The 15,945-nt window shown below is 46.2% G+C and overlaps 1 protein-coding gene across 3 annotated transcripts in view; it reads left to right on the forward strand.

The window, feature by feature from the left end:
• LOC142268011 (vomeronasal type-2 receptor 26-like) overlaps nucleotides 1-15,945 on the forward strand; it is a 75,292-nt gene that overhangs the window by 29,718 nt on the left and 29,629 nt on the right. For all 3 annotated transcript variants that reach the window (XM_075332353.1, XM_075332350.1, XM_075332352.1), the window contains one exon: nucleotides 1,646-1,769. In XM_075332353.1, the coding sequence (XP_075188468.1) occupies nucleotides 1,646-1,769 (124 nt within the window). The remainder of the gene's footprint in view (nucleotides 1-1,645; nucleotides 1,770-15,945) is intronic.

A 15,945-nucleotide genomic window follows, 5' to 3' on the forward strand; every position in this document is an offset into this window, starting at 1 on the left:
CAGAAAGATATTGCAACTTACAATAAATTCCCCATCTCGTGGGTAGGAAGCATATCTATAGTGAAAATGATGCTTCTCCCCAAAATCATTTATTGCTTTCACAATCTCCCAATCTCTCCTAATGTCTTTTATCTGGAATTCTAAAAAGGCTAGAGTCTCAAAAAATACTATTCCTGTCAGTTGATCAAGGGGGTTTGGGATGCCCCTGTGTTCTACAATATTATAGAGCCTCCCTATTGGACGAGTTGATGAGCTGGTGTTCGGATGACTCTTCTAAACTTTGGGTCTAGTTGGAGTCCCACATGGTGAATGTCATGGCCCTGACATGCGGTGCGGGTGTTGCGCTGGAGACTTCTGTTGGGTCCTCCTGCATGTTGTCATCTTGTTATTGTTTACCCCGTGTCAGGCCGTTCCCTGCATTTCGTCGTTTACTGACTGTGGGAGGGGCTTGCTCTCATGCACGGTTTCTGGGGATTTGCTCTGCTTTATCTTGGAGCATTCGTGCCTGGAGCGGCGCCAGTTGTATTCTCTGGCTAAGTTGTGATAAGCCCCTGCCTCTGGTTTTTGCTATTGATCTTGGCTCTTGACTCTGGACTGACCCCTGACTTGAATCTTTCTGCTCCCTCTGACTTTCCGTTCCTGTCTTGCTCTCGACTTTGGCTTTCCATGGTTACTACTTTTTTGTCTGCCCCCTGTGTATGAACTGTCTCTCCTGGTTACTTGAACTCCGGCTTGTTACACGACTTCGCTCCTATCGGCTCCCTGTGTATTGTCACGTCCTCTCGGCTCTGACCTCAGCCTGCCTGACTTCCCTCACTTTAGTAACTCCAGCACCAAAAAGGAGATGTCTGACCACGTCACACACCACAGGTCCAGATAAGGAAGGAAAATGTTACAATTACCGGTGGGTGCAGTGTTATTACCCCTATATCATGTCATCTACTGTAGTCATAGGTGACAGGAAAAGACGGTGATCGATGGCCGGATAATAAGGCTTTGTTTACGTTTTACAGCAATTTTTCATGACTTCTATGCAAATTGTAAGCTGATTTTTACATTTCCAGCAACAGTGATGAGATTTCATAATTATAATGGACAAAATTGTTTATTTTTTCCCGACCAAAACAGAAAACTGCTGCGTTTTTTTACGGAGCAGCATGCTAACTCTCTGCATTTTTCAGCTTTTTTCCCAGCGTTTTTTCACCATTAAAGCAAAATGTAAAAACGCTACATGTCAAGGGCTGGAGGAGGCGGCGGCGTTTTTTTGTTTTTTTTTTATTTGCTTTGCACACAAATCACTATACAGCTAAGAATGTTTCCTAATATTATTTATTGTAAAATCCATTTCATCTTCACTTTTTTTTCTATTTTATTGTCGGTCAGTAAAAGTGGCAAAGTAATCTGGCGACATTGTTTCCAGCAGAGACCTGGGAGTCAGATGTGTCCAGGCGTCATTCCCACACAAATCCCATTCCATTTCCAGGATTTTCCTGCCCCGCAGACTTCCCGGGGGTCTACCAGAAAAATTCTCAAGTTCCCTATTGAGTTCAGTTATACTTATTACTGGAGTGGAGCCCGTCCGAGCGTCCGACCTGCTGGATTCCAGTAATCTGCTCTCATCACTGGTTCTCATCTTTTCCTTCAGATGCCAGTGTCCCGCTGCTCAGATCCATGTTCACCTGGAAGCTGGAGAAAGGCAGGACGGACAATTCATCCTTGCTGCTACGACTGCGTCCCGTGTTCAGAAGGAGAGATCTCCAATATGACCGGTAGGTACAGTAATAAGCTGCACACGGCACCGGACAGCGGCTCAGACCCGGCATCAGTCACACACCGCGGAGCCGGACGTCACTCAGGGGTCACAGGGCGAGGTTACAGCACTTGTGCTGTGCAGAGACTGAACCCAGCGGCTGCAGGGAGGAAATAACTCCATAACATCCGGACAGACCGCCGCTTATGTCTGGAGCTGTATTTACCTGCAGATTAGTACTGTGGATATAGAGAATCCCCCGTATTCCTAATAACAAGATCCTATAAATCCAGCCCTATAATATTATTATTAGGATGAAAAATGGCAGCGTCTTATTGTGACTTTCTAGAAGTTCTTTTCTGCTTCACGTCGTTTGTGGAATGGGAGTAAAATGATTTGTAGAGAAATGTTCTATAGATGATTCCATATTTCCATGGAGCGTTAATGGCTTTTATATTCAGGAGACGTTTAGGACACGAGATGGTGATGATGTTTGGAATTGTAGTTGTTGCTATGGTGATAGGAATCTTTATAAATGTAACCATTTTCAGGATTATTTCACAAGTTAAGATAAAATATGCAAATTGCCTCTTCAGAGAGGACGACCCTGTAACAAGTCTCGCTGTATGACGTAGGATATAAGACAGAGCAGAGTCTCCTCATACCGGCATGTCAGTCTCCACAAGGAGGAAACTTACCCCGAGATTCAAGATTAAACTGCCTGAAAGACTAGAAACTGCAATTATCAAAAACACATTTTCTCCCTTTTCTCCTTCTCCATGTCGTCCCCCCAATAACTCACCATTGTGGGCGGAGTCTAGCCAATGTCACATGACCACATTCTCGGTTTTCTTTTTAGGAGAAAATAAAAAAAATGTATCTGCTCAGTGACAGACTCGTTGCTACATCAGATTCTTCACTTTTGTAGAGACATGAGGGTCAGTGGATGGTCTCATCTGCTGGCCTGGCTGTCTTCAGAAAGACCACACGGACTAGGGCTCATCTTACTAAACGCTCGCACTCCATCTTGGGCAGAACACTACTCAGACAACACAGGGTGAGGGAACCACACATTGTAAGACTTTATTGGTCACCAACAAGCAAAAACATATTGTACATTCCCAACAAGAACACAAGATGGTGCAAGCGTCCGAGTCTCACCGTTCCACTGGCCCACCTGGTATTAGAATCTTCATAACTTTAGGGCTTCAAGTGAGCAGCAATGTGATTTTTGGTGGGCGAAATGAAGATGAGATATTGGCAAGCTTAGGAAGCTGACTGAGCAGAGCAAGATATGTAGCTAGGTGAACAATTGTCCCAACCTGGGTTCTCCAAGAGAATTTGTAGGCTCAACATTGAGCAGCGAAACAGTTTTGTGGAACCATGGATACTAGGCTCATATCCTGTAGAATAGGAATCTGCTTACAGGAGCAAGACCATTTTATACTCCTTAAGGGGGATTTACACGTTGCGACATTGCTAGCAATTGCTAGCGATGTCGAGCGAGATAGCACCCGCCCCCGCCGTACATGTGACATTTGGTGATCGCTGCCGTAGCGAACATTATCGCTACGGCAGCTTCACATGCACATACCTGTGCAGCGAGGTTGCTGTGACCGCCGAACAATCCCTCCTTCAAGGGGGAGGTGCGTTCGGCGTCACAGCGACGTCTCAGCAATGTCACTAAGCGTCCGGCCAATAGAAGCGGAGGGGCGGAGATGAGCGGGACATAACATCCCGCCCACCTCCTTTTGCATTGCCGGTGGACACAGGTAAGGAGATGTTTGTCGTTCCTGCGGTGTCACACTCAGCGATATGTGCTGCCACAGGAACGACAAACAACATCGTACCTGTGGCAGCAACGATATTAAGGAAATGAGCGATGTGTCAACGATCACTGTTTTTTAACGATTTTTCGATCGTTGATCGTCGCTCATAGGTTTTACACTCTGCAATGTCGGTAACAGCGCCGGATGTGCGTCACTAACGATGTGACCCCGACGATATACCATTACCGATGTTGCAATGTGTAAAGCCCCCTTTAGTTCTCATTTCAGGGTAGAGTGTCTTACATGATTGGTGGGAGATGGCTGTCCTCTCTTTGGTCACTAGTTTAATCTAACTGTATATGTTTTATTTTTCCCTGAATTATTTACTGAAAGAGCTAAATACACATTTAACAGACTATAGTGCTTCAGTTAGTCTGACATGAAACAATGGTTAATGCCTCTTGATATATCTAACAAAGGAACAATACGTTTAACCTAATTAAGAACAGTTCATCCACCACACAAGTGGTTAGATGCTAAGCCATCACATTCCTCCCCTTCTTAATTAGCCCTGGAAAACTGCAGAATACTGGCGAGGATTGATGTTGATAGGGCTTCCAGAGGTGATAGGCCTCCGATCATCTCTGTCCTCTTTTCAGGATGGTCATCTGGCATTTCCATGATCTTTGCCCTTTTGGTGGTGGAATCAGCAACAGAGGCTCCCATTTATACACTTTTCCTTGATTTCCTCCCCCAAGTCAGGCAGCTGTACAGCGGTCAAGTTCTCGGGTGGGGTCCCTGATTTTGGCTTCCCATTACTCCTTATGATCTACCTCCCGCCAGTTAATGGAAACACTTTACTCTGGCATACTTCTTATCGATGGCTCAGAGGAGGATGATAAAGCCTAAACATGTGGGTTATCCTAGGAAGGGGTAGCAGAAGCATCTGCATCAGGGCACTGCTTGGCTTGATGGTGGGTGATAGCTGTGACAAATTGGTTGCATACTCCTTGTCGTAAGTCATTCCCCAAAATAACAGCTGTAGGAAGGCCATCCATGAGCCTCACTTCAACCTCTTCCTGGTCGTCCCCAGAGTCCCACTGCACATTTGGCAGTGGTATGTCCAAGCATTGACTCCCATCCAGGTAGATGGTCACTTGGCAGGCTGGAATTGGTGTTCTGGGGCAATGATACAGTCATATGAAAAAGTTTGGGCACCCCTATCAATGTTAACCTTTTTTCTTTATAACAATTTGGGTTTTTTCAACAGCTATTTCAGTTTCATATATCTAATAACTGATGGACTCAGTAATATTTCTGGATTGAAATGAGGTTTATTGTATTAACAGAAAATGTGTGCAATCTGCATTTAAACAAAATTTGACCGGTGCAAAAGTATGGACACCCTTATGAATTTCTTGATTTGAACACTCCTAACTACTTTTTACTGACTTACCAAAGCACTAAATTGGTTTTGTAACCTCATTGAGCTGTGAACTTCATAGGCAGGTGTATCCAATCATGAGAAAAGGTATTTAAGGTGGCCACTTGCAAGTTGTTCTCCTATTTGAATCTCCTATGAAGAGTGGCATCATGGGCTCCTCAAAACAACTCTCAAATCATCTGAAAACAAAGATTATTCAACATAGTTGTTCAGGGGAAGGATACAAGAAGTTGTCTCAGAGATTTAACCTGTCAGTTTCCACTGTGAGGAACATAGTAAGGAAATGGAAGAACACAGGTACATTTCTTGTTAAGCCCAGAAGTGGCAGGCCAAGAAAAATATCAGAAAGGCAGAGAAGAAGAATGGTGAGAAAAGTCAAGGACAATACACAGACCACCTCCAAAGACCTGCAGCTTCATCTTGCTGCAGATGGTGTCAATGTGCATCGGTCAACAATACAGCGCACGTTGCACAAGGAGAAGCTGTATGGGAGAGTGATGCGAAAGAAGCCGTTTCTGCAAGCACGCCACAAACAGAGTCGCCTGAGGTATGCAAAAGCACATTTGGACAAGCCAGTTACATTTTGGAAGAAGGTCCTGTGGACTGATGAAACAAAGATTGAGTTGTTTGGTCATACAAAAAGACGTTATGCATGGAGGCAAAAAACACGGCATTCCAAGGAAAGCACTTGCTACCCACAGTAAAAATTGGTGGAGGTTCCATCATGCTTTGGGGCTGTGTGGTCAATGCCGGCATCGGGAATCTTGTTAAAGTTGAGGGTCGCATGGATTCAACTCAGTATCAGCAGATTCTTGACAATAATGTGCAAGAATCAGTGACGAAGTTGAAGTTACGCAGGGGATGGATATTTCAGCAAGACATCCAAAACACCGCTCCAAATCTACTCAGGCATTCATGCAGAGGAACAATTACAATGTTCTGGAATGGCCATCCCAGTCCCCAGACCTGAATATCATTGAACATCTGTGGAATGATGTGAAGCGGCTGTCCATGCTCAGCGACCATCAAACTTACCTGAACTGGAATTGTTTTGTAAACAGGAATGGTCAAATCTACCTTCATCCAGGAACTCATTAAAAGCTACAGGAAGCCACTAGAGGCTGTTATTTTTACCAAAGGAGGATCTACAAAATATTAATGTCACTTTTATGTTGAGGTGCCCATACTTTTGCACCAGTCAAATTTTGTTTAAATGCAGATTGCACACATTTTCTGTTAATACAATAAACCTCATTTCAATCCAGAAATATTTCTCAGTCCATCAGTTATTAGATATATGAAACTGAAATAGCTGTTGCAAAACCCAAATTGTTATAAAGAAAAAAGGTTAACATTAATAGGGGTGCCCAAACTTTTTCATATGACTGTATTTTGGATGACCAGTATATGGAAGACTCAGTGTCTCAAGGTCCCTGGGCCTCTATGTCACTGACCTTGACAAGCTAGAGGTGACGATGAAGGTTGGCTGGGTTAGGGTGTCCGACCGGGTAGCATTCTTCAGATCCTATTGGATCACCTAAACAGACGCTGACTAGCTGAGGCTGCAGATGGGCTCCAAGCATTGGGCTCCGGCCGTGGAGACAATCTTTGTCTGTATGTCCAAGGGGCCAGCAGGTACAACATTGCCGTGGATTAGGCAAGTCATAAGTAGAGATGACCGGTGTTCTAATCGAACTGTTCGCCAATCTCAAGTTTGACCTGTTTTTGGCGATGTTCGAGTCGTTCGACTAACTCAAACGATTTGCTTCATGTTCGACAGTTCGAGTTACCGTTCGCTAATGGTTCGATCACCAAAAGCGTAGCTAGTAGTGATGAGCGAGTACGCTTGTCACTACTCGGTACTCGCACGAATATCACTGTACTCGGGCTACTCGGCGGGTACCGAGTTATTTCGCGATACTCGTGCTGTACTCGTGGTCTTCATTTCTGCATGTTGTCGCTCTTTTGAGAGCCAGCCCTCATGCAGGGATTGGCTGGCAGACCACTGCAATGCCACAGCCCTGTTAGTTGTGGAATTGCAGTGATTGGCCGGCCCGCACAGCGTGACCGAGCCTTTATACCGGTGGGCGCGCTGTGCTCTGCACACAGCCATCTTGTATTCCCTGCTTTCCCCACCCACAGGCATCTATGATTGGTTGCAGTGAGACACACCCCCACGCTGAGTGACAGGTGTCTCACTGCACCCAATCACAGCAGCCGGTGGGCATGTTTATACTGTGCAGTGAAATAAATAATGAAATAATTAAAGAAACCGGCGTGCGGTCCCCCCAATTTTAATACCAGCCAGATAAAGCCATACGGCTGAAGGCTGGTATTCTCAGGATGGGGAGCCCCACGTTATGGGGGAGCCCCCCAGCCTAACAATATCAGTCAGCAGCTGCCCAGAATTGACGCATACATTATATGCGACAGTTTTGGGACTGTACCCGGCTCTTCCCGATTTACCCTAGTGCGTTGGCAAATCGGGGTAATAAGGAGTTATTGGCAGCTCATAGCTGCCACTAAATCCCAGATTAATCATGTCAGGCGTCTTCCCGAGAAACCTTCCATGATTAATCTTTAAATTACAGTAAATAAACACACACACCTGAAAAAATCATTTATTAGAAATAAAAAACACAAACCAGAGCTGCAGAAGACACCACTGCTCCTGTCAGCTCCACGCAGCTAATGAAGTGAGTAGCACGATCAGCTGAGCTGTCACTGAGGTTATCCGCGGCCACCGCTGGATCCAGCGGTGGCCGTGAGTTACCTGACTGACAGCAGCTGATCGCGCTATTGCCTTCATTAGCTGCGTGGAGCTGATAGGAGCAGTGGTGTCTAGCCAGAGAAGCAACGGCATGTGTGATAGGATGTCCATGTCACATGTCCCTGCATTATAAAACCGGACATTTTCCTCCAGCACGCCATTATCTGCCTTCTGCGTCCTTGGTGTCAGTCATCACTGGTGCAGCTCCTATCGCCGATACTGCTATGTACACTCCATACACAGCGCTGTACAGCATAGGGATAGCACTTTCTATCAGTCCTTTTAAGGCCTCATACCGGCAGGGTCAGAGCCATAGGTGACAGGTCAGTGAAAACAGAGTTTAACAGCTACACAAGATGACAGCGTCTGTGTAGCTAAGGTCAGGGATTTCCTCGCTGCATTTCCCCATTAGGAGGGATAGAAAGGCAGGTTTCCTTTCCTCTATCCAGACCCACAACCCTGCCACTGTACCCTCCTGCCCTTTGCACACTCCAACTCATTTTTACTAAGCCATTATACTAGTAAACACTGAGTGAACTTAGTGGCATCCTAAACGTGGCTATTGGACTTCTGTATTGTCCCACTAGTGCAAAGATATTTGCAGCACGTCTGCCTGCATTGCACACTCAAACTCATTGTTACTAAGCCATTATACTAGCAAACACTGAGTGAACTTAGTGGCATCCTAAACGTGGATATTGGACTTCTGTATTGTCCCACTAGTGCAAAGATATTTGCAGCACGTCTGCCTGCATTGCACACTCAAACTCATTGTTACTAAGCCATTATACTAGCAAACTATGCTGCCAGTTTAAGGGCCGTAGTTGCATTGTCAGGGATGATTATTGTTGTTTATTCTGCTGTTAATAAAGATAGACCATCGCTGCAATCTACACCACCTCTCAATTTTTACTACCACATTTTAAGTGCACAATCTTGTCGCAATCAACATGAGTGGCAAAATGACAGATGCTGGTGGAAAGGGGAAGAGGCGTGGTGGAAAAGGAAAAAAAGGGTTTGTCCGTGGGGAAGGTGGCAAAGCTCCATTAACATCATCTGAAGATAGACCATCTACCAGAAAAACTAAGATGTCTACTACTTACCGTGGACAATCCGATGTGCTCCCTTTTTTACGGACACGAACAACTGGAACAAAGGTAGATGATGGCCAAAAAAGGAAAATGCTTGAATGGATCTCAAGTGGTCCAACAAGTGCCCTCTCAGCCACCTCAACTACCGCATCCAAAAAACACCAGTCCTCTGAGTTGTCATCCCAATCAAACTTGCTTTCTCCCAGCTCTGAAGTCTCCATCCACCCTGCACAGTATGGTGGAACTGGGCTGAGTCTGCCGAGCTGTTCAGTCACACTATAGCCTGGGAATCAGAGGTCTCCTCCCAAGCTACAGTGAGTACAGACCAGGAAATGGTCTGCAGTGATGCCCAGAACCTTTGTGACTCTGATTCAGGCCGAGAGGAACAAGTTTCTGAGCATAATGTTGACCCTTTGTCACAAACTGTAACACCTGTGGTTATAGACAATGAGGAACATACTGATGACGATGAGACGCAGATACCATAATGTGATGACAACTTAAATATTCGGTCAGGGCAAGAAGAGGCTCGGTCTGAGGCTGAGGGGAGTGCAAACACAACAATTGATGATGAAGTTCTAGATCCTACCTACTATCAACCCACAGTCAGGCACTCGAGAAGGTCAACAGAGGCGGTGGAGGAGGATGCAACCGACGACGAAGTTACCTTGCGCCTTCCTGGACAGAGTCGGAGCACTGGTAGCACGTCTACAACTGCATCATCAGCCACCACTCTGCCTCTGAGCACTAGTCGGGGGGGCTCAGCAGGTCGCATACCCTCTAAGCCTTGCCTAGCCTGGTCCTTTTTTGACATAGAAAAAGATCGCCCAAATTATGTGATGTGTAAAATTTGTCGTGATTCTGTTAGTAGAGGTCAAAACCTCAGCAGTTTGACAACTTCTTCCATGAATCGTCACATGAATAAATATCATATGTCCAAGTGGGAAGCTCACCGTGCTGCAATGCGGCCTAGCGGAGCAAACCATCCACGGCCTGCCCCTTCCAGTGCATCCGCGCACTCTTTATCTTCTAGGACTGTGGGTACAGCTGTGACACATGGTTTTCCACGCACAACTTCCACCACTGTAACCGCAACAGGCAGTTTGCTTGGTAGGTCGTCAGTTGGTTTGGAAGGGGAAACAAGTGCGTGTGTACAGCTCTCTCAGACATCGATAGCACCAACGTTGGATGAAGACAACATCATTTATCTGCCTGCACTTTCCTCACAAACCTGCATTTTTCCAGGGACACCCTACTCACCACCGTCTACACACAGCAGCCAGATCTCTGTCCCTCAGATGTGGACAAATAAAAGGCCATTTCCTGCGACCCATGACAAAGCTAAGAGGTTGACTTTATCCCTCTGTAAGCTCTTGGCTACCGAAATGCTGCCTTTCCGCCTGGTGGACACACAGGATTTTAGAGACCTTATGTCTGTCGCTGTGCCCCAGTACCAGATGCCCAGTCGCCACTACTTCTCTAAGAAAGGTGTGTCCGTGCTACACCAGCATCCCGCACACAACATCACCGCTTCCTTGAGAAACTCTGTGTGTCAACGGGTGCATTTCACCACCGATACTTGGACCAGTAAGCAGGGACAGGGACGTTACATGTCGCTGACTGGGCACTGGGTAACTATGGTGATAGATGGTGAAGGGTCTGCTGCACAAGTCTTGCCATCCCCACGACTTGTGTGTCAATCCTCTGTCTGTCCAAGTTCCGCCACTGCTTCTGCCTCCTCCACCTCATCTGGGTCCTCCACCTCCGCCCCAAGTCTGCCTGGTCAGGCCACCAGCCTTCTCTCCGCGCAGAAGGAATCACGCACCCCTCATTACTATGCTGGCAGGAGAGCGCAACGGCATCAGGCGGTCTTTAGCTTGACATGTCTTGGAAATAGGAGTCACACAGCTGAGGAGTTGTGGTCAGCTCTGCGGTCCGAGTTTAATAAATGGTTGTCTCCACTCAACCTGCAGCCTGGTAAGGCTGTGTGCGACAATGCTGCAAACCTGGGTGCAGCCCTTCGCCTGGGCAAGGTGACACACGTGCCTTGTATGGCTCATGTGTTGAACCTTGTTGTCCAGCAATTTTTAACACACTATACCGGCCTAGATGGCCTTCTGACCAGGGCACGAAAACTGTCTGCTCACTTCCGCTGTTCAACCGCCGCAGCTGAGTGACTTGCATCATTCCAGAAGTCTTTCGGCCTGCTGGTTCATCGCCTGAAATGCAATGTGGCGACACGCTGGAATTCGACTCTCCACATGTTACAGTGACTGTGGCAGCACCGCCGAGCCCTGGTGCAATACGTCATGACGTATAGCCTGGGCCAACGAGATGCAGAGGTGGGGCAGATCACCCTGATGGAGTGGTCTCAGATCAAGGACCTATGCACCCTTCTGCACAGTTTCGACATGGCGACGAATATGTTTAGCGCTGACAATGCCATTATCAGCATGACAATTCCAGTCATTTACATGCTGGAGCACACGCTAAACACTATTCGGAGTCAGGGGGTGGGACAACAGGAAGGGGAGGAACTACAGGAGGATTCATATGCGCAAGACACAACAACATCACCAAGGTCCAGACGTTCATCATCACCAATGCGGCAGGCATGGGACCATGGGGGACAGGGATCAACAAGGGCGCATGGTAGCAAGCGAAATGTTGAGGAAGGTGCAGGAGAACATGAAGAAATGGAGGACGAACTGTCCATGGACATGGAAGACTCAGCGGATGAGGGAGACCTTGGTTAAATTTCAGTTGAAAGAGGTTGGGGGGAGATGTCAGAGGAAGAAAGAACAGTTAGCAACTCTATGCCACAAACACAGCGAGGACTTGGTCCGCATGGCTGCGCAAGACACATGAGCGCCTTCTTGTTGCACTACCTCCAACATGACCCTCGTATTGTCAAAATTAGAAGTGATGATGACTACTGGCTTGCCACACTATTAGATCCCCGGTACAAGTCCAAATTTTGTGACATTATTCCAGCCATAGAAAGGGACGCACGTATGCAGGAGTATCAGCAGAAGCTGTTACTCGATCTTAGCTCGGCTTTTCCACCAAACAACCGTGCAGGTGCAGGGAGTGAATCTCCCAGTTGTAACTTGACAAACATGGGACGGTCTCGTCATCTTCAACAGTCTACCCGTACCAGTAGCACCGTTTCTGGTGCTACTGGTAACACCAATTTTATGGAATCTTTTCATAATTTTTTTAGACCCTCCTTTGCAAGGCCACCAGAGACAACAAGTCTGACACATAGTCAACGGCTGGAGAGGATGATACAGGAGTATCTCCAAATGAACATCGATGCCATGACTTTGCAAATGGAGCCTTGTTCATTTTGGGCTTCAAATCTTGAAAAATGGCCAGAGCTCTCCACTTACGCCTTGGAGATTTTGTCGTGTCCAGCTGCCAGCGTTGTCTCTGAACATGTCTTCAGTGCTGCTGGGTGTGTACTGACAGATAAGCGCACGCGTCTGTCCAGTGACAATGTGGACAGACTAACGTTCATCAAAATGAACAAGTCATGGATCCAGAAGGAATTTACGACCCCTGTGTCATCCTGGGGAGAGTAAATGCTTGTGGATTTGGAATGTGCTTGATGCAAATCAAAACATCCCGTTTGCAACTAGGGCACAAGTGCTGCCACTGAATGGGTGGATGTGTGTGGGGCACAATTTTTGGAAAAAAGGGAGACTCCGCTTGGAGTCACCCTTGCTTGCTGTGTTTTTTAAAAGGAGCCAAGATGAACAAGTCATGGTTCAGCAAAGACTTTGCTACCTACCCCGGTGTCATCCTGGGGACGGTTAAGTATGGTGTATTTTTGAATGTGCTTGATGCAAATCTAGCTGTGAAGTGTACAACTAGGGCACAAGTGCTGCCACTGAATGGGTGGGTGTGTGTGGGGCACAATTTTTGGAAAAAAGGGAGACTCCGCTTGGAGTCACCTTGCGGGAATTTACATGATTTTAGAAGGGCGTGCCATGCCTATATCTGTGTCTCCTCCTCTTTTTCCTTGTCCAGCTCTTTTGTTTTCGCATGAGTATATGTCCTTGTCACTTTCCCATGTGTTTGTGTTGTGTTGTGAGTTGTTTGTCACCTTTTGGACACCTTTGAGGGTGTTTTCTAGGTGTTTTTATGTGTTTGTGATTGCCTGCCATTGTTTCCTATGCAGTTCGAGTTCGGTTCGTTGAACGTTCAACGAACCGAACTCGAACGAAACCTCCGTTCGTCGAACCGAACTCGAGCTGAACCGGGTCCGGTTCGCTCATCTCTACTTATTACCCCGATTTGCCAACGCACCAGGGCAAATCGGGAAGAGCCGGGTACAGTCCCAGAACTGTCGCATATAATGTATGCGGCAATTCTGGGCGGCTGCTGACTGATATTGTTAGGCTGGGGGGGCTCCCCATAACGTGGAGCTCCCCATCCTGAGAATACCAGCCTTCAGCCGTATGGCTTTATCTGGCTGGTATCAAAATTGGGGGGACCGCATGCCGTTTTTTTTAATTATTTAATTATTTATTTCACTGCACAGTATACACACGCCCACCGGCTGCTGTGATTGGGTGCAGTGAGACACCTGTCACTCAGCATTGGGGCGTGTCTCACTGCAACCAATCATAGGCGCTGAAAAGCAGGAAAGCAGGGAATATGAGATTGTTTAATGAGCGGCCGGCTTTTTCAAAAGAGGAAAAGCCACCAGAGTTTAGTGAACAGCTGTGCAGCGCCGCGGCAGTGATCGGGGAACGGTAAGTATGAGAGAGGGGGGAGACTGACCGACAGACTGTGAGAGGGGGACAGACAAGACAGAGAGAGACCGACAGACAGACAGAGAGACCGACCAATGGACTGAGGGAGATAGAATGAAAAAAAAAATGACCGACATCGCTAGTAAAAAGCACAAAACGTGCGTTTTGGACATCGGAGTGCCACACAATGTTTTCACGTAAAATCTTTCATGTAATCTCAAAAAGTAACATACGCCAACTCTATCCCACTATTGGGTATGTGCCCTTAACATTTCCAACATGAAAATTCATTTTGGTGTCATTTTTGAAGGTTTTCTGGTGAGTCCGTTAAAATGGCGTAAAACTCTGACAAAATTGTTCACAGCTGTGACTTTTGAGTGATAAATGCTTCAAGGGATCTTCCCCATGCTGTTGCCATGTCATTTGAGCACTCTTCTGAGACTTTTGTGACATTTTTAGGGTTTCTACATGCTGCCGGGGGTCATTTCATAAAAATACTCGGGTGTCCCATAGGATAACATTGGGCTCGGGCCGAGTACCGAGTATCTCGGGATGCTCGGCCCGAGCCTCGAGCACCCGAGCTTTTTGGTACTCGCTCATCACTAGTAGCTAGTTACTAGCTAGATTTTCACAGTAACACTGTCATTCAATGTTAATAATAATATTATCCAAATTCAGCGTATAATGTGCGGGGGTAATGGGGTTTAGATCAGTGCTGCTGAGTGCTGAAAGAATGTCGATCGCCATTTTTTTTTCCTAACTGCGTATCCAGTGGGGCGGTCCAGGCTGTCAGCCAATCACAGGCACACACACACAGCGAAGTGCATTTTTGGCAGACAAGAGAGGGCATGTGTCATTGGCTGTGTTTGTCACATGTCCTTGCCCTATAAGACCCGGCCATTTTCCCCATGGCCGCCATTATCTCACTGCTGCGGTTGTGTGTCAGTCACCACTTCCATTGCTGCTGCTGCTGTGGGCGCTATAAAGTGCAATCGAGACATCAGTTTAGGGAGTAGGGACTAGTTGTAATTTCAACCCTTTTCAGGGCTAGATTAGAGCAGCTCATATCAATTTTTGCTAGGCAGGTCTGTGCCAGCGCTGTGCAAGGGTTTTTCACAGCATCTGTCCAAATCAGCTCAGGCAATTCCTTTGGGCATAGTATCAGTGTGTGTGATAGTCAGTGGCGTAGCACTGCTGTCATGAAAGCTACACCACCTCTCCATCTGTAGTAGCCAATTTTTAACTGCAAAAAGTCCAGGCAATTACTTGGGCATAGTATCAGTGCGTGATAGTCAGTGGCGTACCATTTCTGCCAAGAAAGCTACTCCATATCTCCATCTGTAGTAGCCAATTTTTAACTGCAGCTAGTCCAGGCAATATCTTGGGCATAGTATCAGTATGTGACAGTCAGTGGTGTAGCACTGCTGTCAAGAAAGCTACTCCACCTCTCCATCTGTAGTAGCCAATTTTTAAGCCCTTCAACCCAGCCTATTTTGACCTTACTGACCTCGCCATTTTGTGCAATTCTGACCAGTGTGCCTTTATGAGGTTATAACTCTGGAACGCTTCAACCGATCCTAGCAATTCTGACATTGTTTTTTCGTGACATATTATGCTTCATGAAAGTGGTAAATTTAGGCTGATATTTTTTTGCGTTCATTTTTGAAAATTTCGGCGATTTGGCGAAAGTTTTGAAAATTGCGCAATTTTCAAAATTTGAAATCTTATGCCCATAAATCTGAGAGATATGTCACACAAAATAGTTAATAAATAACATTTCCCACATGTTTACTTTACACAGCGCAATTTTCAGAACAATTTTTTTTTGTTAGGAAGTTAGAAGGGGTCAAAGTTCATCAGCAATTTCTTATTTTTCCAACAAAATTTACAAAAAACTTTTTTTAGGGACCACATCACATTTGAAGTTACTTTGAGAGGCTTAGGTGACAGAAAATACCCAAAAGTGACCCCATTCTAAAAACTGAATGCCTCAGGCTATTCAAATCCATGTCCAGGAAGTTTATTACCCCTTTAGGTGCTTCACAAGAATCAAAGCAATGTGGAAGGAAAAAATGAAAATTTACTTTTAAAAATGTTACTTTAGCCATGAAATTTAGCATTTTCACAATGGCATCAGGAAAAATTAGACCATAAAATGTATTATGAATTTCTCCTGAGTACACTGATACCTCATATGTGGTGGAAATCAAGTGTTTGGGCGCACAGCAGGGCTCAGAAGGCAAAGAGCGCCATTTGACTTTTGGAGCTAATTTTCCATTCAAAATGTCTATTGGCGCTCCTTCCCTTCCGAGCCCTGCCGTGCACCCAAACAGTGGTTTATGACCACATATGAGGTATCTG

The sequence above is a fragment of the Anomaloglossus baeobatrachus genome, chromosome 1 (genome assembly GCF_048569485.1).
Source record: "Anomaloglossus baeobatrachus isolate aAnoBae1 chromosome 1, aAnoBae1.hap1, whole genome shotgun sequence".
NCBI lineage: Eukaryota > Metazoa > Chordata > Amphibia > Anura > Aromobatidae > Anomaloglossus > Anomaloglossus baeobatrachus.